General features: G+C 37.9%; 1 protein-coding gene across 1 annotated transcript in view; it reads right to left on the minus strand.

The window, feature by feature from the left end:
- Window positions 1-24,433, minus strand: part of LOC123518657 (histone-lysine N-methyltransferase 2C-like) — a gene marked incomplete in the record, with an annotated part of 371,622 nt that overhangs the window by 184,289 nt on the left and 162,900 nt on the right. Inside the window, 2 exon segments of the mRNA XM_045279595.1 lie at window positions 154-1,915; window positions 23,618-24,160. Of these exon segments, the coding sequence (XP_045135530.1) occupies window positions 154-1,915; window positions 23,618-24,160 (2,305 nt within the window).

Raw genomic sequence — 24,433 nt, forward strand, 5'->3', positions numbered from 1 at the left:
TGCGCCAGTGCTTCTCTCAACCGTGTCTCTCGAATGTGTGTGTGTGTGTGTGTGTGTGTGTGTGTGTGTGTGTGTGTGTGTGTGTGTGTGTGTGTGTGTGTGTGTGTGTGTGTGTTGAAATATTTAAAATCTATTACAAACAAGAACACTTACCCAAGAGATCATCATCTTCCATGCTGGTAAGATCACTGGGGGCAAGGTCTTCCAAATCATCTCCCTGAGCTGAAGAATGGGTTGGGGCCCCTGGCTGAGGTGGTGGCTGCTGAGCCGGATGCTGTTGCTGCTGTTGCTGTTGTTCTTCCTCTAACTGTTCCAATTCTCGAGTTACTGCCTCAGGTAGCTCCGATTCTGACTGCTGTTGCTGTGGTGGTTGAGTTTCTTGTTGATGGGATAATGGTGGGTGAGGTGATTGAGTATGAGGCAGCTGTGAATGTGGTGGCTCAGAATGAGGCGGCTGTGGATGAGGTGCTTGTGGATGGCGTGGCTGACTATGAGTAGGTTGCTGAGGATGTGTTTGTTGAGGATTAGATAACTGTGGATGAGGCAATCGTGGATCACCTTGTGACATGTGAGGCTGTTGTGAATGACCTGGTTGTGAATGAGACTGTAGGTTAGGTGACTGAGGATGTGATGGAAGGTGAGATTGTGAATGAACACTAGGTGGATGAGGTTCAGCTACAAGCTGATGTGCTGGCGACTGTGGAAGGTGTGTAGGAGACACAACTGGTACTCTCACAGCATTACCTGGAGGTAAATGGGTAGATCCCATACCCTGACTTACAATAATATTTGTTGCAGGACTTCTTACCACATTTGTCAATGCAGGACGTACTCCAGGTCCAGCAGTACCCAAATACTGCTGAGGTGGTCTTTGCTGTGGTGCATGGCTAAAGGCATCCACAGAGCTGCGTCCATTGACAGCACCTTGCCGCTGTGGAGGCTGTTGCTGTAAATTACGTTGAAAAACCATCCTAAATCTGTGGTCCATTTGCCCAGCTTGAGGAATCATCATAGCTGACTGACCTGGAGCAATATTAGGTCTCATGCGCACATTGGATATTTGTGCTGCTGGAGGAAGAGGTGGCCGAAATTCTCCACCTAGGCCAGTAGGAGAGGTCATAGGTTGAGGGACCACTCCAGAATGAACCCCACTTCCTTCACTCCATGGAGGTCTTTGGAGTAAATCTCTGAGATGTTGCTGTCTTGCTGGGTCTCCAGAAACACCTCCTGTAGGGGTTGGTGTTGGAGGTTGTCCATAAATATCATCATGAGGACGGGGAGTAGGCGGTGCTTGAACATAAGGGGATGCTGGTGGTTGAGAGAAAGATTCTGTTGTACTGCATGTAAATTGCTCTGATGTCATTGGTCTTGGAGTTGGAGGCTGAGCTGCATAAGGATCAACTGAACGAGGAGTTGGAGGGGGCATTGCATATGGGTCAGTAGGAACAGGTCTTGGTGTGCCAGGTGGTAGGCTATATACATCTGAAGAAGGAGGCCGTGGTGAAGGAGGAATTCGTGAATAAGGGTCACTTGTTGGAGATGGCAGTGGAGATGTTTGTGGAGTAGGAGTTGATGGATGTGTGAATGAATCCATTGGCTTAGTGGGAAGAGAGGTCCCTACAGGTGTTGTATAAGTATCACTTGATACTCCCTGTGGGTGAGTGATAGGACCTCTGATCATGTTGTGAGGCACAGCTTGTCTGGATGGTGTTCCTGAAGGCATCTGAGGTCGCTGGGTTATCACCATTGGCCGGGTGGGTGTTAAAGATGGAAGGGGTGGGCGAGGAGATGCATGAGGGGTGGTGACAGGACTCGGTTCATTGTTTCCTTCATTTCCACTGCTTGGAGTGCTTGCTGTGCCAGAGATTCCAGAACTTTCCAAATTCTCATTGTTCTTTAAAGCTCTTTGTTGCTCCTATGGAATATATCAAAAACAATGTTAATAAAATGCAGCAACAAAAAAAGCAAAACTTATTGGTATAAACCTATACAATAGCTGAATCCTGTTTTAAAGTAATGTTTTAGAACACATACTAAAAATATGTGACATGAATTAATGAAAGGACACTGTACACATAATCTAAGAGAACATGTTCTTCTATAAACATAATTAAATTCATATTATTATTGTTCACTGCTTTGCTGTTACACATAATTCATGACAATTGCACACACACACACACACACACACTCCTCGCTCCGTGGAGAGTGGACGTGCCTCCTTGCTCAGAGTGTCGTCTAACTAACACTCCACATGCTAAACAATGTGCTTGGAGTGAGAACCGTCACTAGTAAAAAAAGGCAACCAGAGTGAGTGAACAAGTGTACAGAGTGAACGTAGCCTGGTAGAGTGTGCATAATAGTGATCGGAGGTGTTGGAGCTTCCGCGCTCCAGACGACGGTGCGGGAAACAAACAAGGGCCAGCCATAAACAGCCGCCAACGCATCCCACCACACACACAAAGCTACCAGGCCTGGCCGCCAGTGCACACCACCACACACCCACACGCTCCCAGGAAGAATGAAATGATATGGATAGACCTGTACAAAATAAGTTACCAAATTCAAAATATGCCGATGAGGCCCAGGGACCAAAACCAAAAGTGGCCATACAAAATATGAGTCCATCTTCAACAGGAGCAACAATGCAAGGAAGATTGGTTATGCTAGAAAAGAAATTTGAGGAGTTGGTGAAGGAATTAAAAAGTTTAGAGGAGTGAGGAGGAGCAGGATAGAGAATTCCGCAAGGCTTTGAAGGAAAGAGTTAAGAGACTGGAGGAAAATGAAAAATGATTGGTGGATGAGAATGCACACTTGAGAGTGGAGGTTGAAAAATACAAGAGACGGATGGAGGAGAAAATGGAGAAAGTTGTAAAGGAGAAAGATGACTTTAAGGAAATGATCAGTGAGCAAAGTGAAAGGTTTGAAAGGGAGTGGGAAATGAAGAAAACACAATGGACTGAGTTGAGGGAAGCTGAGATGGTTGGTTTACAAGAAATAATTAAAGATCAGTTGAATGAAGACAAAAAAGAAAGGTCTAAGGAACTGGTTAATGTTATGAAGAATAAGGAAACATTGATAAGAGAAATAGCAGAAAAGAAGAAGAGTGTGTTAATATTTGGGATGAAAGAACAAAATATAACATATAAGCCTAAGAGAATTAAAGAAGAATTAAAAACGGTAAGAGATCTGTTAAAAAATCTAAATGATGAGGAAAAAAAAAGACCTACAAGAAGAAGTGGAAGAGATCCATAGACTGGGTCCGTATAAAGAGGGAGTAAGGAGACCGATTAAAGTAGTACTGAAGTCACAACAATCTGCGGAGGACATTTTATATAGAACATCAAAATTAAGAGAGGTAGAAGGTTGTAAAGAGGTGTACATAAGGAAAAACAGAAATGAGGAAGAGAGGAGAAGATATAAGGAATTGTTGGAAGAGGTGAGAAGGAAAAATGATGTGCGGTCTGAAGAGGAAAAAAAAAAAAGTTTTTGTGGAGAGTTAGAGGAGTGTGAGTCAGAAAATGGTATGTGGAAAAAAGGAATGTGGAGGAACCCCTAGAGGGAGCAGTGGGTGGACTGTAATATATACTAATATAGATGGGATACTGTCAAGTAGATTGGAATTGCAAGACTATATGATGGTGGAGAAGCCTGATATAGTGTGTTTGACTGAGACAAAATTACATGAAAAAACAAAAGTAAATTTGGATAATAAATATAATATATGGAGAAAGGATAGAGAGGGTAAAGGTGGAAGAGGAGTTATGATTATGACGAAGGAGATAAATGTGGATAAGGTTTGGTATGGGAAGAACAATGCAGAAGTGATAAGCATAAGGTTAAAAAGTGATGGAAAAGAATTAATAATCATGGTGACCTATGTACCTCCTAAAACAAATTCTTGGACATTAAGGGAATATGATCAAGGATACTTTATAGAGTTTGGAAAGTGTATTAACTGGAAAAAGAGAGGTGATACTAGTAGGAGATTTTAATTGTAAGGGGGTGGATTGGGAAAATCTAGTAAGTGGTGTTGGAGAGGATGCATGGGGAGAGAGATTCCTTAATCTAATGATGGAAAATATGATGGAACAGAGGGTGAAAGAAAATACTAGATATAGAGGAGATGATGAACCGGCTAGAGTGGATTTGGTGTTAACACGAGAAGTGTACCTATGTGGGGATATACAATACAACTGTCCATTGGGGAAGAGTAATCATGTGGTTATGGAAATGCAGATGGCAATAATACAGTGAAGGAGAGATGAGACATACAGGAGTGGTAGATTGAATTACAGAAAGATGGACACAGAAAATTTGAAAAACTATTTCAGAACATTAGATTGGGAGGAGATATTACAAAGCAGAGAAGTGCAAAAAAAAATATGACATTTTTATGAAATATTATAAAGAAGATGTTATGAAATTTGTACCAAAGTATAAACCGAGAGAGGAAGGAAGAAAGGATTGGTTTAATGCAACTTGTGTTAAGGCTAAAGAAAAGAGAGATGTGGCTTGGAAAAGATGGAAAAAGAGCAGGAATATACTAAATAAGGAGAATCATAAAGTGGCAAGAAATGAGTATATGAGGGTAAGGAGGGAGGAAGAAAAAATTTGAAAAAGATATTGTAGACAAGAGTAAGGAACATCCAAAATTGTTTTACAGGTTCATTAATGGTAAACTTAAAAAGAGAGAGTCTATTGAAAGATTAAAAGCAGAGCAAGGGATAGTAGATGACTCTAAGAATATTGCGGAATTGCTAAATAATAGGTTTCAACAAGTATTTACTAAAGAAACAATGTTTGTAAAGCCTCAGAATGTAGAAGGAAATGTGTACATGAATGACATTAAGATACCTAAAAAGAAGTTCTATAAAATGTTGGAGGAACTTAAAAGATGATAAAGCGATGGGACCAGATGAAGTTTCAGGCAAATTATTGAAGGAATGTAGAGAATTGATGGATCCATTACATGATATTGTAAGGTGCTCATTAGAAACCGGGGAAGTACTGGTAGAGTGGAAAAGAGCTGAAGTGGTGGCCATTTATAAGGGAGGCAGTAAAGAAGAGCCTCTTAACTATAGACCTGTGTCTTTAACATGTGTGGTCGGTAAGATTTGTGAGAGGGTGATAAAGAAATATTGGATACGGTTCCTGGAGGATCATAAGTTATTATCAGGTCATCAATTTGGCTTTAGGAAAGGGAAGTCATGTGTAACAAATCTACTGAGTTTTTATTCAAGAGTGGTTGACAAAATACAAGAGAGAGAGGAATGGATGGACTGTATATATTTGGATTTAAAAAAAGCTTTCGACAAGGTACCTCACATGAGACTTCTATGGAAATTAGAGATTTATGGAGGACTGAAGGGAAAAGTGTTAAAGTGGGTGGAAAACTACTTGAGATGGAGGGAGATGAGAACGGTAATAAGGGATGCAAAGTCGGACTGGTTGGTGGTGGAGAGTGGAGTCCCACAAGGTTCAGTGCTGGCACCCATACTTTACCTTGTCTATATTAATGATATGCCAGAGGGAGTAAACAGTTATATTAATTTGTTTGTGGATGATGCAAAGTTGTGTAAGTATGTGAAGAGTGAAGAAGATTGTGAAATTTTACAGGCAGATCTGGATAGGATTTGGGAGTGGAGCAAGAGGTGGGAGATGGAATTTAATCTGAGCAAAAGTCATGTAATGGAGATGGGGAAGAGTGGAAGACGGCCAAGAGGGTCATACAAGATGGGTGAAGGAGTAGTGTTGAAAAAGGTGGAAAAGGAAAAGGATTTGGGAGTGATAATACATGACCATGGACAGTTTGAGGCTCATATTGACAAGATGTTTGGAGAAACATATAATTTGATTAGAAATATTGGATTAGCCTTTCATTATATGGATAAAGATATGAAGAAATTAATTATTACGGTAATTAGACCAAGACTGGAATATGCTGGGGTGGTTTGGTTCCCTTATAAAAAGAAGCATATAAGGAAGTTGGAAAGATTGCAGAGAATGGCAACAACAAAAATGGTACCGGAATTGGCAGAAATGACCTATGAGGGGAGATTAAAGAAATGAATTTGCTTACCTTGGAACAAAGAAGAGAAAGGGGAGATTTAATACAGGTTTATAAACTGCTGAACGGTTTGGATGAAGTGGATAATGAACAAATGATGTTGAGAGAGGAAAATTTAAATAGAACTATGAGATCGCATAGTAAAAAGATAGCCAAGGGAATATGCTTGAAGGATGTGAAGAAATATAGTGGAGGTGTGGAATAGTTTGAGTGAGGTGGTGTCAGTGAGGAGTGTGCATAGTTTTAAAGGAAAGTTGGATGTGTGTAGATATTGAGACGGGGCCACACGAGTATGATATCCAGGCCCTGTAAAATTACAACTAGGTGAACTAGGTGAATACACACACAGACACACACACACACACACACACACACACACACACACACACATATATATATATATATATATATATATATATATATATATATATATATATATATATATATATATATATATATATATATATATATATATATATATATATATATATATATATATATATATATATATATATATATATATATATATATATATATATATATATATATATATACTGTGGTACCTAGAGATATGATACGAGCAATCTGAGATAAAAGTTTTTTGCGATACGAGCTAAGATTTGGTCATCTTTTTATTTTTAATACGAGCAAAATTTTGAGATACGAGTCATGGTTGGGGATGTTGCTGCTATAGTTGTCAGCTCGGCACATCGGTTCAGCCTTAGCTAAGCTAGTATCTATGTGTATCCTGTGGATCTGATGCACTGTGATTGTTCTTTCATCATTTTCACACTATTTACTAACCTCTTTTTTGTCTAAAGAAAGTGCAGTTCTAATTTATGTTTAATGTTTATGTGTGAATGGTGCTTGCATCCTTCCTTCCCTCCTCCTCCAAAATTAACCATCCTTATTCCAAAAAAATTTGTCTCCAAGGCAAGAACACTAAATAAACTTTTGCTGTTATTTCATATATTTTCATGCATTGATAAAGTATGCATGTGTATGTAACTGAAAGGACAAAACAAATTTCTTCCATCTCCACCAACGCTTATCATGGAGGGGAGAGAACAATGTAGACAAGCTTCTACACCAAGGTGGTGCTCTCTCTCTCTCTCTCTCTCTCTCTCTCTCTCTCACTTAAAACTTTATCTATTCAACGAATAATATTTACAGGTTCATCACTGAGCTCTTCTGTGATTATTAGAGCAGCCAATCTTCTGTTGGTGGCTATATTTGTACATTCCAACTGGTTGACAGTCCCAAGTGAAGGTTGGGAATGCAGTAATGTCCCATGGAATACACCCTCTAGATAAATATACTTTATACGAGTAGTTTATCTATTTATATTATCTCTTGTTATGTTTTATTATGTTTCCTTGCAATAATTATTAATTACAAATATATACCTTTTTCTTACCTGAAAAAAAAAAAAAAAAAAAAAAAAAAAAAAAAAGTTGCTTTTCTGAGGCTGGAACGCATTAATGGCATTTTAATGCATTTCAACGGGAAAATCTTTTTGAGATTTGAGCTCTGTCACGGAACAAATTAAACTCCTATCTCAAGGTACAACTTTGTGCGTATTTACCTAGTATTTACCTAGTTGTAGTTTTACAGGGCCTGGGCTTTATGCTCGTCTGGCCCCGTCTCCATATCTACACTTATTCAATCTTACTTTAAAAGTGTGCACACTCGTTGCAGACACTACTTCTTCATCTAAATTGTTCCACGTCTCAATACATCTCTGCGGGAAACTATATTTTTTAATATCTCTCAGACATCTTCCCTTTCTCAGCTTTTTACTATGCGATCTTGTGCTTCGGATGTCATATTCTTCTCTCAAGATCAGTTTCTCATTATCCACTTGGTCCATTCCGTTGATCAATTTATAGATTTGTATCAGGTCTCCTCTCTCCCTTCTTTGTTCCAAGGTTGGTAGATCCATAGCCTTTAGTTTCTCCTCATATGTCATCCCTTCAAGTTCTGGGACCATTCTTGTAGCCATTTTTTGTAGCCTCTCCAATTTTCTTATGTGTTTCTTTTTATGAGGGGTCCACACTACTCCTGCATATTCCAATCTAGGTCTTATTATAGTATTTATCAATTTCTTCATCATTTCTTTGTCCATGTAGTGTGTGTGTGTGTGTGTGTGTGTGTGTGTGTGTGTGTGTGTGTGTGTGTGTGTGTGTGTATTTACCTAGTTGTAGTTTTACAGGGCCTGGGCTTTATGCTCGTGTGGCCCCGTCACCATATCTACACTTATCCAATCTTACTTTAAAAGTGTGCACACTCGTTGCAGACACTACTTCTTCATCTAAACTGTTCCACGTCTCAATACATCTCTGGAAACTATATTTTTAATATCTCTCAGACATCTTCCCTTTCTCAGCTTTTTGCTATGCGATCTTGTGCTTCGCGTGTCATATTCTTCTCTCAGGATCAGTTTCTCATTATCCACTTGGTCCATTCCGTTGATCAATTTATAGACTTGTATCAGGTCTCCTCTCTCCCTTCTTTGTTCCAAGGTTGGTAGATCCATAGCCTTTAGTCTCTCCTCATATGTCATCCCTTCAAGTTCTGGGACCATTCTTGTAGCCTCTCCAATTTTCTTATGTGTTTCTTTTTATGAGGGGTCCACACTAATCCTGCATATTCCAATCTGGGTCTTATTATAGTATTTATCAATTTCTTCATCATTTCTTTGTCCATGTAGTGAAATGCTACTCCAATATTCCTTACCAAATTATATGTTTCTCTAAAAATTCTATCAATATGGCTTACTGGTGTGTGTGTGTGTGTGTGTGTGTGTGTGTGTGTGTGTGTGTGTGTGTGTGTGTGTGTGTGTGTGTGTGTGTGTGTGTGTGTGTGTGTGTGTATTCACCTAGTTGTAATTTTACAGGGCCTAGGTATCATACTGTGGCCCGTCTCCATATCTACACACATCCAACTTTCCTTTAAAACTATGCACACTCCTTGCTGACACCACCTCCTCACTCAAACCATTCCACACCTCCACACATCTTTGTGGGAAACTATATTTTTCACATCCTTCAAGCATATTCCTTGGCTATCTTTTTACTATGCGATCTTGTAGTTCTACTTAAGTTTTCCTCTCTCAACATCATTTGCTCATTATCCACTTCATCCAGTCCATTCAACAGTTTATAAACCTGTATTAAATCTCCTCTTTCTCTTCTTTGTTCCAAGGTAGGCAAATTCATTTCTTTTAATCTCTCCTCATAGGTCATTTCTGCCAATTCCGGAACCATTTTTGTTGCCATTCTCTGCAATCTCTCCAACTTCCTTATATGCTTCTTTTTATAAGGGGACCAAACCACTCCAGCATATTCCAATCTTGGTCTAATTACCATACTACTTAATTTCTTCATCATATCTTTATCCATATAATGGAAGGCTAATCCAATATTTTTTATCAAATTATATGTTTCTCCAAACACTCAAACTGCCCATGGTCTTGTATTATCACTCCCAAATCCTTTTCCTTTTCCACCTTTTTCAACACTACTTTTTCACCCATCTTATATGACCCTCTTGGCTGTCTTCCACTCTTTCCCATCTCCATCACATGACTTTTGCTCAGATTAAATTCCATTTGCCACCTCTTGCTCCACTCCCAAATCTTATCCAGGTCTGCCTGTAAAATTTCACAATCTTCTTCACTCTTCACACACCTACACAACTTCGCATCATCCGCAAACAAATTAATATAACTGTTTACTCCTCTGGCATGTCATTTATATATACCAGGAAAAGTATTGGTGCCAGCACTGAGCCTTGTGGGACTCCACTCTCCACCATCAACCAGTCCGACCTTGCATCCCTTATTACCGTTCTCATCTCCCTCCATCTCAAGTAGTTTTCCATCCACTTTAACACTTTTCCTTTCAGTCCTCCATAAATCTCTACTTTCCATAACAGTCTCTCGTGAGGTACCTTGTCAAAAGCTTTCTTTAAATCCAAATATACACAGTCCATCCATCCCTCTCTCTCCTGTATTTTGTCAACCACTCTTGAATAAAAGCTCAGTAGATTTGTTACACGTGTGTGTGTGTGTGTGTGTAAAAAATGTAGTTTTAATTTATGTTTAATGTTTACTTATGAATGGTGCCTGCATCCTTTTCTCCCTCCCTTCTCCTCCATCATTTATCCCTATTAGCTGAAAACATGTGTCTCCAAGGTAAGAACACTAAATATAAACTTTTGCTGTTATTTCATATATTTTCATTCATTGATAAAGTATGTATGTGTATGTAACTGAAAAGGCAAAACAAATTTCTTCTATCTCTGCCTACCTCTTCCACCAATGCTTATCATGGAGGTGGGTAGTAATGTAAACAAATATCTACGGCTATGGCGGTGAAGTCTCTCTCTCTCTCTCTCTCTCTCTCTCTCTCTCTCTACTTAAAACTTTATTTAAACAATGAACAATGTTTACAAGATCATCAACGAGCTCATCTGTGATTATTAGAGCTATATTTGTACACTTCAGCTGATCGACCATCTCAAGTGAGGGTTGGGAATGCGGTAGGATAACGTCTCATGGAATGCATCCTCTGAGATAAAATATACTTTATATGTGTTGTTTATCTATTTATATTATCTTTTATTATGTTTTATTATGTTTCTGTGCAATAATTACTATTTATGATTACCTTTTTCGTACCTAAAAATATAGAAAAATATAAGGGTGTTGTTCTTTTGGGAAGGCTGGAATGGATTATTGGCATTTCAATGTATTTCAATGGGAAAAATTGTTTTGTGATACGAGCTCCATCACGGAATGAATTAAACTCATATATCGAGTATAGGCATTCATTGCTAATGTGTAGTGTATATGAATGTGTGCACATTACACATGGTAGATTAAGAAAATTACGTATTCTAGAAGTGATAACAATCTTCAAAGTAGTTAGTTAGAGAAGCAGATCAAGGAAGGAGATTAGTACAGTGCATGCAATACCAAAGTTTGTTTCTTAATTTCCTGAATTGAATACAGTTGACTAAAAAAAATCCGGGGAAAGATATTCCAGAAATATCAGCTTTCAGGCATCATTGTTGGTGCACCTTTTTAAATATATCACAGTGGAGTACCATCACTTTCTGATGGCACTGTATTACTAAATCATGTGTTTGTTCCTGCTTGGAACAGATGACAGGCATTTCTTCTCATTTAATCATTTATTTGCTATGGTATAGCCCCATTATGGATTCAGCAAAGAAAAGAAATGGTGTAAAACACAAACATCATACATTGTTGATTCCAGAGAAAATAGAAGTGCTAAACATTTTTTACTGGAAGAATACCAGGAAGTGTCTTAAACTGGATGAAGGACTACTTAACAGAAAGAGAAATAAGAATAGTAACAAGTGGAGTACCACAGGGTCAATGCCAATAATAATTCAAATATATATTAACAATATACAGGAGAACCTGAGTATCTACATAAAACTATTAATAGTAATAAGGAACAATGAGGATTGTGTGGAATTGCAAAAAAATATTGATAAAATGTCCATGTCCAATGTTCAGTCCATAGACGAAATTAAGAAGAATGCGACAAGCCAGCTGATGAAGATATAAAACGAGGACTTTGCAAAATGTTCTGAAACATGGAAGGGACACTGGGAGAAATGTGTGAGGTCCAAAGGAGACTACTATGAAGGAGAGTAGATTGCCATTGTCCTAGGTTAGACATATTTCTTGAAATTATACATGGCTGGATACTTTCCAAACAGACCTTGTATACAACTAGATAAGTACACACACACACACACACACACACACACACACACAAAGCAAAAAGAGGATTGTGAAATACTGCAAGAAGACCTAAATAAGATCTAGGAATGGAGTAAAATGTGGGAGATGGAATTCAATGTGGACAAAAGCCATGTCATGGAAATGGGAAAGAGTGAAAGACGACCAGTGGGAATCTATAAGATGGGAGATGGAGTAGAACTGGAAAAAGTAAAAAAGGAAAAAGATTTGGGAGTGACGATGGAAGAAAATAATCAACCGGCAAGCCATATTGATAGAATTTTCAGACATATAATTTGCTACGGAATATCGTAGTAGCATTTCACTACATGGACAAAGAAATGATGAAGAAAGTGATAAGAACTATAATAAGACCCAGATTGGAATATGTAGGAGTAGTGTGGACCCCTCATAAAAAGAAACACATAAGGAAGATGGAGAGACTACAAAAAATGACTACAGGAATGGTCCCAGAACTTGAAGTGATGACATATGAGGAGAGACTAAAGGCTATGGATCTTCCAACATTGGAACAGAGAAGAGAGAGAGGGGATCTGATACAAGTTTATAAATTGATCAACGGAATGGACCAAGTGGATAATGAGAAACTGATCCTGAGAGAAGAAAATGACATTCAAAGCACAATATTGCATAGTAAAAAGCTAAGAAAGGGAAGATGTCTGAGAGATGTTAAAAAATATAGTTTCCCACAAAGATGTGTTAAGACGTGGAACAGGTTGAATGAAGTAGTGTCTGCAACGAGTGTGCATACTTTTAAAGTAAGATTGGATAAGTGTAGATATGGAGATGGGGCCACACAAGCATAAAGCCCAGGGCCCGTAAAACTACAGCTAGGTAAATACAACTACGTAAATACACACACACACACACACAATAGAACTAGGAAAGAGCAAGAGAAGACTGGTAAGGAAGTATTTGATGGGAGAGGAATAAATAATGAAGACTAAAGATGAAAAAGATCTGGGAGTGATCATACAGGAAAATCTGAGCCTCGAGAAACACATAAGCAAGATATTTGGAATACAGGCAACTCCCACTTAACGAAGGTTTACACAACAAAATTTCACTACAACGAAGGTTTCCTTTTACTACCATCTGCTCGTTTAACGAACACCAAACTCGCTTTAACAAAATTTTATCCAAGTAATTCTTTCCAAGTTTGAAAGCCCCACTGTATCACGCAAGCAAGCCGACAGGCTTTTAAATACACCAGCGCCTCTCATGGACAAAACACACACCACTCACTCCCCCTAGTTCAAAACAATAACAGCGTCAGCAGCAGCTCATCTTCCCTCGCTCTACATGCCACCAAAACGCCCCGCAATGTTGCCTAGCGTTGCTAAGAAGACCAGGAAGTCTCTTACTCTTGAAGTGAAGCTGGATATTATTCACAGACACGAGAGAGGCGAGAAAACTAATAGCATTGTTCGCCACCATGGCTTGACTCCATCTACTGTCTACCATTTTCAAGTCAGCAGACTCTATTAAGAAGGTTGGTGAGATCATACCTTCCTTGCAAGCTAAAAGAACCACCTGAACTCGTGACTCTGCAATGAATAAAATGGAAAGCCTTGTGGAAACGTGGTACATAAGTTTTGTATGTGATACAATGATGCGTCCTTTGTTTACATTCCACAGGTTGCCAGGTAGTATATTTCCCGCTCCACTCTCCCTCCCTTAAAAAAATTTACGATCATCAACATTATAAAGTTACTTACATACATACATACACTAGTGTACATTATAATGACTTAGTCTTAAATTAAACTGCTTAAATGTTTAACGTCATAATTTTTACTTTCATTAACCCCTTCCATACCGCAAGACTGTTTTGTGGTACATGCGTACCACGCGCAAAAGCGACCTCATGGTACCGCAAGATGCCGCCGTGCGCGTACACACCAATACATTTCTGTGTATAACTGTGGCCTGAGTGCGGATTTTGCCTTTTTCATGCTCCACGTGGTTCACTATAAACAAACAAACACTGGAGGCGTTATTTTTAGCCACCCCAGCGTAACAAAACCATCCCCCCCACTAGCCAATCAATATCGGAGTTAATTTTTCATGCATAAACTATAAAGCCAATCACTATTCTTTGACATATATTATTCCCACAGTCCCCCCAAGAACATCAGTTCTCTAGTATCGGCCGTGGTGAAACTGTTCTATTGCCTCTAGTTAGAGATAATGGCGTCTGCTTCATGTAGCAGCGATGAGGATTATCATAATTATGAGACAGATAGTGAGGATATACTGGAAGACTCTCCAGATGAATATGATTCAGACTATGATCCTGAAAAGAAATAGGAGAGAGTGATAGTGACAGCAGTGTTGAAACCCTCTCGGCAAGTGAGGGGGAGCAGCCTAGTTATGACTGCCTCAGGGCCACCCTCACCAGGTGCAGAGTGTGTGGTGCTGAATTTATGATTAGTGTACAATTTATGATTATGTTTACGTTTTCTTTTATTAATAAAATGACAAAAATATGTTTAGAAAAAAGTACATAACACTGAGTTAGAAAGAAATATAATGTGTAGATCTGGCCGTGAGGCACGTGCGCACACGGGCAGGGGGCTGCGGTATAGGAGGGGAACGCTTTGTTTATATCGGGGGGTGGCTGCGGTAAGGAAGGGGTTAAACCTTTTATTATACTATGATGCACTCTCGCTTTGTTTATTCTCAATGGAAGCTAAAGTCAGGGGTTTACTTGTTATAATTTGTTCGCTTAATGAAAATTCGCTTAATGAAGGTTTTCTTTTAGAAACGTAACCGCTTCGTTAAGCGGGGGTTGCCTGTATCATATAAAATGTTGGCATTTCATTACATGGAAAAGATATGATGAAAAAAATCATCACAAGCATGATACATCCAAGGCTGGAATATGCGGGAGTAGTATGGTCTCCGAGCTCTAAAAGGATATAAGAAAATTGGAAAGGATACAGAAGACTGCTACAAAGATGGTGCCGGAATTAAAGGATCTCACATATGTGGAACAACAGAAGGAAATAGGACTGCCAACCTTACAAGATAGAAGAGAACATGGGGACCTAATAACAATGTATAAGATAGTAAATGATATAGAAAAGATAGACAAAGAAGATCTGGTGTTGTTGACAGAATATGGAAGAACAAGAGGACATGAAAAGAAGATCAGGATGAGGCAGTGTGTGATGGATATTGGAAAGTACAGTTTTTCACACAGAATGGTAGAAAATAGAATGCATTGGATAATGAAGTTGTTACAGCACATAATGTGCATAACTTTAAGGAAAAATTAAGTAAAGATATGGAAACAGGACACTATGAGCCCCACTCAAACCCTGTACAATACAACTAGGTAAATATACACATGGAAGGGAAGGTATCAAAGGAAAGGAAAAGAACAAATACAGTCCCATTATACAAAGGAGAATAGACCAGTGTCATTAACTAGTGTTGTGGGAAAGATCAGTGAAATTGTTATTAAAGTGGTTAGAATATCTAGAAGGAAATTAAATAATTAATAATTCCCAATTTGGTTTCAGAAAAGGAATATCAAGCATAACAAATTTACTCAGCATTTATACAAGAGTATTAGAAGAAGTACAAGGGAGAGATCGTTGAAACAGTGTATCTAGATATTAAGAAGGCTTTTGGCAGAATTTTACAAAGAAGATTCCTATGGAAAATATAACACATGGAGTGAATAAAGGGAAATATCTTAAATTGGATGACAGACTACTAACAGATATGGAAATGAGGACAATGATAAGACACATCCCATTAATCTGGAGCACAGTAACCAAAGGCGTAATATAGAGTTCAGTGCTAGCACCAATTATGTTCCACGTACATGTCAACAATATACAAGAGGGATTAAGTAACTACATAAATTTGTTTGCAGATGATACAAAGCTTTTGAGAGTAATATAATAAGGAATATTGATGACTGTATGGAATTGCAGAAATATATTGATAAGATCTGGAAATGGAGCCAAAAGTGGAAATAAGAATTTAATACCAGGAAATACCATGTAATGGAAATGGGTAAAAGTAATAGAAGACCTACATGGGAATATAAAATGGGAGAAGAGATTATAATGAAAAGGAGTGAAGAGATAGACCTGGGAGTGATTATACAAGACACCCTAACTCCAAAGACACATAAATAGGTTACTTGCTTCAACATACAAGACACCAATTAATATCAGGGTGGCATTCAATTACACAGATATGAATACGTACAATGAAAAAGATCATAACCACTACAATAAGACCTAAACAAGAATATGTAGCAATGGTATGGTCATCATATAGGCAGAAAGACATCAAGAAACTAGAAAGAATCCAAAGGACTGGTACAAAGATAGTCCCAGAAATAAAGAATCTTCCCTATGAAGACTGAAAAAGATGGAACTACCAACTTTTAAGGATAGACAGGAAAGAGGAGAACTAATAACGATATATAAGTTAGCAAACCGTATGGAAAAAATAAATAGACAAGACCTGGTAACACTAACGGAGGATGGAGATAGACAAACAAGAGAACATTCCATGAAGATCATCAAGAGTCAGTGTCTGAGGAACATTAAAAAGTTCAGTTTTCGACATATCATCAAGAGTAAGTGTCTGAGGAACATTAAAAAGTTAAGTTTTCGACATATAACAGTGAACATATGGAATGGATTAAGTAAAGAGATTGCAAGAGCAGAAAGTGTGCACAAATCTAAAGAAAAGTTCGATAAATGTAAATATGGAGACAGGTCAATATGAGCCCTGCTTGAACCCTGTAATATACAACTAGGTAAATATACACACGTTTTTTTCAGGAGTTAGGAACTATTTTGTATGATTTTAAGTTCTCTTGAATCCTGGTTGCCTTTATGTATATTGTACTGTTTTTGTGTCTTAGCTTGCTTTACTTTTTATTTTTTCATAATCTGAGCTTTAAGTGGCTTTTATTGAGGCCCAGGATGCCATCCACTATGCACATACATCACCTAATTCAAATTTATTATTTTCTAATGAATAACTGTGATGAAAATAAATTTGATGCAATGAACATTAGTTACCACTCATCAGTCAGTGCTTGGTACCAGATGTGTATGTGACATACTCCTTGAGAAAATTATGTAATATAAAACTAATGTGGTAGCTGCTTCCACAAATAAATACTCTGACTATAAAAAAAAATTGCAAAACATGATGCAAACAACCAAACATGGCCAGCATCTTTGGATTTAGTTGCCATGTTAGTAATTCTTGCATACTCTTCCACATGTGAAGCATATGTCTCTAGAATGAAAGTTACATGATGAGATGGACTTAAAAATAACAATCTGAGGAGGATAGGGGGTGATTGTTACAAAATGAGAAGGGGCAGCAAGCAGGCTAGCACTGTGATACATATTTGTATCACATAGGGTCCCTCATTTAACATTAGAAATCATAGCAAAAGAATGAACAATATAGATTATTTTCACTGAAGAGACCCTACAGTGATGTAGATGATTAATTATCAAATACAGGTTTCTCTCATTCTATGATTAGGTTACATTCCTGAAAATCAAATACAATAACGAACAATCGAATTGTGAACTTAAGATTCAATAGGATTCAATTTCATGGAGAGAGTAACCTAGGCCTAACTTGTATTGAGTGATAGAGAACACTTTTCCACGCCACCTAAGGAGGTTGTGTTATAGGCTCACTACTTTTTTTTATAGTGGTTTTCCCTACAGTTGGTGCCATAGGGATTAGTGCAATACATTTTTCTTCTTTAACACTCAAAAACTAATTAACAAATATTTAGAGGATGCTTATCAGCCTCTAATACTTTATAAGGACTCCTTTCCTCTTAAAAAGCTCTACAGGCATCAAGGAATAGATTCAGCAAGTCTTTGGAGTATAGAGTTCCAAGTTGTCCCAGATGTCCTGAATCTCTTTCCCGAGCTTTGGCACTGTTGCGGTGTTACACCCTTGTAACTGTTGCTTTATGAAACCACAAAGATCTCCAATGGGATTAAAGTCTGAACAACTATCAGCCCAGTCTTTTCTGTTGTCCACTCCCACAAAATCCAGCCATTTCTAGATTAAATTTGTTGTATTTCAAAGGGCACTGTCCTGCATGAACACCTCACTCTTGCATGCATCAAAATCCTCCAGATGGCAACACAACAGTTCAAAATAGAGTTCCTTATCCACTTTAATGTTTTTAGACAACACCACTAGCTTGCCCTTATCATGGTACCCAAAGTCCATACCATGACACTATCAGGGTACTTAACTGTACCCTGTGTGTACTTGGAGTGGTACCGGTCTGCACCTGGCCGTAGCCTCACCTTACCTTCTCTGTTCCCAGTTAACATTAAACATAGTCGCATCACTCCATAACACCTTTTTCCACTTCTTACTGTCCTACTTGAGATATTTTTTTACAAAATTGCAAACGTTTTTGCTTCTGCTTTTCCGTTAAAATTGGTTTAAATTGTCTAATACTCATAGCAGAGGTTGTCCTTGAGGAAGCATTGGAACTTGGGTTATCCTAACAGACACCTGTTGCAGGAGTTGAGGATTCTTTCATTTAGTTCCTTAGCTGTGATTCTAGGTTCAGCTTCCATCTTTTGCTGAAGCACCTTAGAGTCCTCTTAGACATCTTCTTAGGCAGTCCAGTCTTTTTGACTTTGAGTGGTTGTCATTACCTTACATTTCTTTTTATATATCTGGATGCTGTGTAGTGCTATGCTGTTCTAGACTGTAATATCCTTGTTGCACTTTCCTGTTGCAAAGAGTGATGATATTGCTGCAATTTGCTCTCTTGACAGCTCTAGATCTTGTGTCATTATCCCACAATGCACAAAAAAAAAAAAAAAAAAAAAAAAAAAGCAGCAAGGAAAAAACATAGTATGCATGATCCAAAAAGAAGAATACATTCACCATGAAACACAATGAGCACTTGAGACCTTCTTTCATGGGGACTTGCATTCTGCTCACTCTACCTCATGTTCTCACACCAATACCATTGTCATTTTCCTTAGGTGACTACAGAGGGTCCTTGATAATTCGTCAAAGGTATTGGCACACGATTTTCGCACCACCTTTGGCGCCAACTGTATATCCATTGGCAAGAGGTTCTGAGAAAAATGAGCTTTAGTTAGGTTGGCAAGTGCCACTCAGCAGCGAGTCTGGTCATCAATCCACAGCCTTAAGAATTTCTCTCCATTTCCTCCATTATTGGCTCCCTCTTCCTTGTTAACATCTTTGCCAGTAATGTAAAAGCTGTCTCAACCTGTATTCTTCACACTTGTTGCTTGTTTGATGATGGCGAGACAGTGGACTGGGACAACTGCTGGGTTCTGGTGATGAAGCTGGCTCCTAAGCTCTCTCATGGCACTTAATAATTTCAAGCTTTTTTCTTAAGATAAGATTTTCCTTGGTGTTTTGGCCTTCAGTTCACCAGCACTAGATGTTGCAGGCTGCTTGGAAGACATCAAGCTTGTATCACTCGTAATACCCAACAATAAACATGAATTTTAGCAAAAATAAAACACTAGGAACTCAACATAATCTTGACCTTGATCTTGATCTTGATGCTACAAGAGACTCAGGATTGCTCCAAAGCCAAGCTTTTGAATCAGTAACTCCTGTAGAGGACAAAACCAAAGACAAAAAGAAAAAAAGACCAGTATCCTGTTCACTAATTATCCTTATATCTAGTGGGAAAGAGCTTCTATGTGTCAGTTGCATCGTGGGTGGCGATACAATTATGGTGCATTTGTTTACATTCACATGATATGTTAAGAATTAGATACACGAGCCTGGACAAAGGACAATGAGCAAGTGGTCATAATTCATAACGATCAGAAAATCAAAATATCGAATAATGAGACATCAAATAGTGAGGGAAACCTGTATACTGCAGTTACCTAACAAAAATCAAGTAATCTTGGGACCTTAGGACTGCCAGATTTTTTAAAATTCCAGATTTTTTTATGTATGTGTAAATGCTGTATATATTTAACATAAATTGTCTGCCTGTACACACTGACATATCCAGGCTACAGGAGCAAAGTTTGTTGGAGCTTTCGAAAACTGATCATACCAATCCTGGCAGTTATTTATAATACTTTACTGCATCAAAGGACGTCATTTACTCGTCATTATTGCTATTTGTTGTTAAATCTATAGTAAAAACAGTTGGATATAATAATTTTTTGTAGTTTAAGGACCACTTGTATTCCAGTAGTTGCTGGATTTGAGACGTTCTACCTGTATATATATTTAACATAAATGGACTACCTGTACATTAATCTAAATAAAGAAAATCAAACACTAAATGAGAGGAAATGAAAAATGTTTGGTACTTCCATTTTCTCTGCAATCAACAATGCATGATATATGCATCTTAAATAATTTCTTTTCTTTGCTGAATCCATAATGGGGCTATACCATAGCAAATAAATGATTAAATGAGAAGAAATGCCTGTCACCTGTTGCAAGCAAGAACAAACACATGATTTAGTAATACAGCACCATCAGAACATATACTGCCCTCAGAAAATTATGGTACTCCACTGTGGTATATTTAAAAAGGTGCTCCAACAGTGATGCTGGAAAGCTGATGTTTCTGGAATATCTATTCCTGGCCTTTTGATAGCCAACTGTATTCAGTTTAAGAAATTAATCCCTTCAACACGATGATGCACATTTTGCGTCATTGGAGCACTCGTGACATATCTGATGACGCACATATTGTGTCATGGCTGCATTTTGCAAAGATGGAATGTTTTTCTTTCCTGGATACTGTATGGGATCTCTCAGAATGTAGGTCATTTATCATACGATGGCATACTTGACTTTCATTATTATTACGAAGGTGTATCACTCTTATATCAGTATAACTACTGATGCGCCCTTGCTGGAAATAATTATTCTATTATTTTTATTTTCTTATGGTACCAATAGATTAGTTAATCATAAAAATTTATGTTTTCTCTTGTTTGTCGTCTTCAGAAAATGGCCTTGAGATGGCAGACTAATTTTTTTCTCTAAAATATGTTTATATATAAAATATGTTGTGTTTATTTCTTATTGTATGTACCTATTATGAATTTTCACTAACCATTATCATTATTTCCATAGTGGAGAGAGAGAGAGAGAGAGAGAGAGAGAGAGAGAGAGAGAGAGAGAGAGAGAGAGAGAGAGAGAGAGAGAGAGAGAGACCTCTGCATCAGATATCTCCCCACCCCCACCTAGCAAAGATATGGTGCCTGGAGCTGTCTTCTGTTGCCCGTAGTCAAAAGGTTAAGAAACGAACTTAGGAATTGCATGCAGGTGCCTGAAGGAATAGGTCTACTATACTAATCTTTTTCCTTGATCTGCTTCTCTAACTCATTACTCTGAAGATTGTCATCCCTCCTAGAATGCCTAATTTTCTTATCTATCACGTGTAATGTGCACACATTCATATACACTACACATTAGCAATGAATGCCTATATGTATAGTAGATACTCAATTTAACCCATAAAGTGTTGCACTCTACCAGGGATAGGAGTCATGCTAGGTCATGGTTCTCTCTCTCTCTCTCTCTCTCTCTCTCTCTCTCTCTCTCTCTCTCTCTTAAATGTCTCTTGTTTTCAAACCTTACTCTATGTCACCTGCTCTTCCAAACCCTTTTCAGAGATATATGAATTTCAACTTGAGAAAAAAAAAAAAAAAAAAAAAAAAAAAAAAGTTAAGCTAAAGCTTGGGCCAAGTTCATAAGTAAATTCTCCCTCAGCTAACATGTCTGCCATTTCTTCCTCCTGATTAGTAATGGTAACAGATGACTTGCTTTAATCAAACATGCAAATGGTCATCTTTGCAATGGAAATGTTATCATGGAATAAGTGTGATAGGATTCATGACAACCCAAGAGAAGGCATGCAAGATCTATACTATGATGGCTATGTGATGATCTAAAGGGGAAAAGCAGTTATGGGTCTCTAGCTATTTAAACAAAAATAAGTCAACATGTTTCCAGCATTATGAGCTTACTGCATCTCATATGAACTCCCACTCATTTTTATTTCCCCTTCCAGAGTAAGATATTTCAAAATACAATACATTGGAATCTCAGTTCCCAAACACCTCTCTTTTCGAAAAAAAAAATTGAACTCATAATTGCTTCAGTTGTCATACCATAATTTGGTCGTCAAACAGTTATTTGATTTCAAATACTAAAAGATGAAGCAAGAGCTGCTATTTATTACTAATTTATAGTTTCTATAACAATTTAAGTTTTTATGTATTTGGTGAGAAGCCACAGTGGTTAAAACAGTACAATTCAATCTTTGAAATAAATAAGTTAAGTGAATCTCATTGAAGAGCCTTGATGTTAACAAAGTTTTTGGCACTCATTCTGTGCCACATTGGTTCTCTCAGTGACCCAAAATGCCATCACTACTGCACCACTGTATTTTTGCAGCAGCTTTTCTCAACAGCAAGGTATCTAATTGTTACAATCACCATTTTGCAGTTGATGGAATGTTCCTCTGTGCCACTCTGTAAGGTTTCCCTTACTTGAATGGTGACAAACAGAATACCTGCACAATCTAAACAGCATCTACTGATGAATTTTGTGTCAATAAGCTCACTCAATACATCCTTTCTAGATAAATCATTTCTGAACTGGAGATGTTGTGGCGCAGCCACCTTACCAGTGGGAGTGTCAGTCATACACTACTAAGACAGGATGGGTAGTTGTCAAGGAACTGATTAATCTATTTTACATTGATTCCTATGGAGAAAAATCATTTTGGTTTCTGAACACTTACAATTTCAAACATCTTTTAGGAATGAAGTTCAAGAACTGAGGCTCCACTGTACTTCCTTAGACATGTCTAAATAGTAAATAATTTGTAGGTACCTGTTCGGAAACACAAGAGATAAAAACACAACAATAAATGCCTGTTAAACCACAATCGCATGTCTATGTATTTTATGAATTCATTACCTTAAAACTAACCTACATATCCCTAAAGAATGCCAATTGAGTTTTTAAATATAATCACTTTTAAGACTCAAGTTACTAGACATAAAATATGAATATATCATTTAGAGAAAAGTTCACTGTGAAATTACTCCCATCTATTATTCTCATTTGGAATTTTGGAATACCTGGACAACTTCATAATATATATATATATATATATATATATATATATATATATATATATATATATATATATATATATATATAAAAGTATTCATACTGCATGTAACGGAAGCAGTAAATATTAGTGTACGTACTATGAAGGATCTTTAAACAAAAAGACATTCTATTCACATCAGGGGCTAATAGAAAAAAAAATTATATGAAGGTACGTACCACTTCTATATGGATGAAAGTAGTTCTAGAAGAAACTTAAAACCATAGCCAAATGAAAGATAGAATATGAAATCTTTGGGGAGAGGGAAAATGAGCCAAATAAAGAGGTCCTAATGAGACTGCCAGGACATGCATTTCTTGAAAAGAAGAAATACCTTGCTAATATAGGTAACTGCACATATATTGAGAAACCACGGAAGTCCAGGATAGGGTTTTGATACAACGAAAGAGATGTATATAATAAAGACTTGAAACCATTAGATTTTAAGTAGGATAATAAAAAGAGAACTACCATTCCATACTAAAAATGATGACAAGTGGTGGGAATACTACCATACTACATGAACTATGAAACCAGTGATGGCTGTGGTTAGTGGATACTACATTTCTATACTAACCGTGGTGGTAGTGATGGTAGTGGTAGTGGTGACGGAGGTGGTAGTGGTGGTAGTGGGGCTGGGGAAGGCATCCTGGTGCAGAACAGGCAGAGTTCGCATAATTTCTAGAGGGGTGAGGACTCTTATATGCTGATCAGGGTCAGGGGGAGAGGAGGGATTGGCTAGCGGGAGCTCAGTTCGTGGAGGGTCAGGCAAGCGGGAAAGGGAAGGCCTTGCAGGATTTAGGCCTGAAGGATTGAAACTTCCAGGAGGGGAAGTCTGTACCCCAGCCACTTTCATGGTGGTGGCACTTGAGACAACGTTGTATGACTCTGAAGTGTCATCAGAGGCACATGAAGTGCGATTCTCTGAGCTCACCAGTTGCAGGGAACAAGATGAAACCAGAGGTGAGTTGAGTCCTTGAGTACCAGAAGGGGGTGAGAGAGGAGGTTGTGGGGTACTAGAACTCTCCACAGACAGGGGAGAGAGAGGGGGCGGTGAGGAAGAGCCTGGGGGGTCTCGTGCAGAGCTGCCCTGGGGAATGATGACTCGTCCAGTGCGGAACTATAAGGACCACAACAGAAAGGGGAATGTCACTACGTCAGTCTAAATCTGATGCATTTTGGACCATGTTTTACAGACTTTTTCTTCTTTTTAATCTCTTTTCAAGTGTCTCCACAGTATATCATGTTAGTAACTGACAGGCATTAATATCAATGTATCAACTATCCCAGCAGAATGACAAGCCAATAAATCTTAAGAATTGGTAGAATTTAAATTTTAGAATACTGTAAACATATATGCTTAATATAATGACAATACACATTAACAAAGATT

This window comes from Portunus trituberculatus, chromosome 44 (genome assembly GCF_017591435.1).
Source record: "Portunus trituberculatus isolate SZX2019 chromosome 44, ASM1759143v1, whole genome shotgun sequence".
Taxonomy (NCBI): domain Eukaryota; kingdom Metazoa; phylum Arthropoda; class Malacostraca; order Decapoda; family Portunidae; genus Portunus; species Portunus trituberculatus.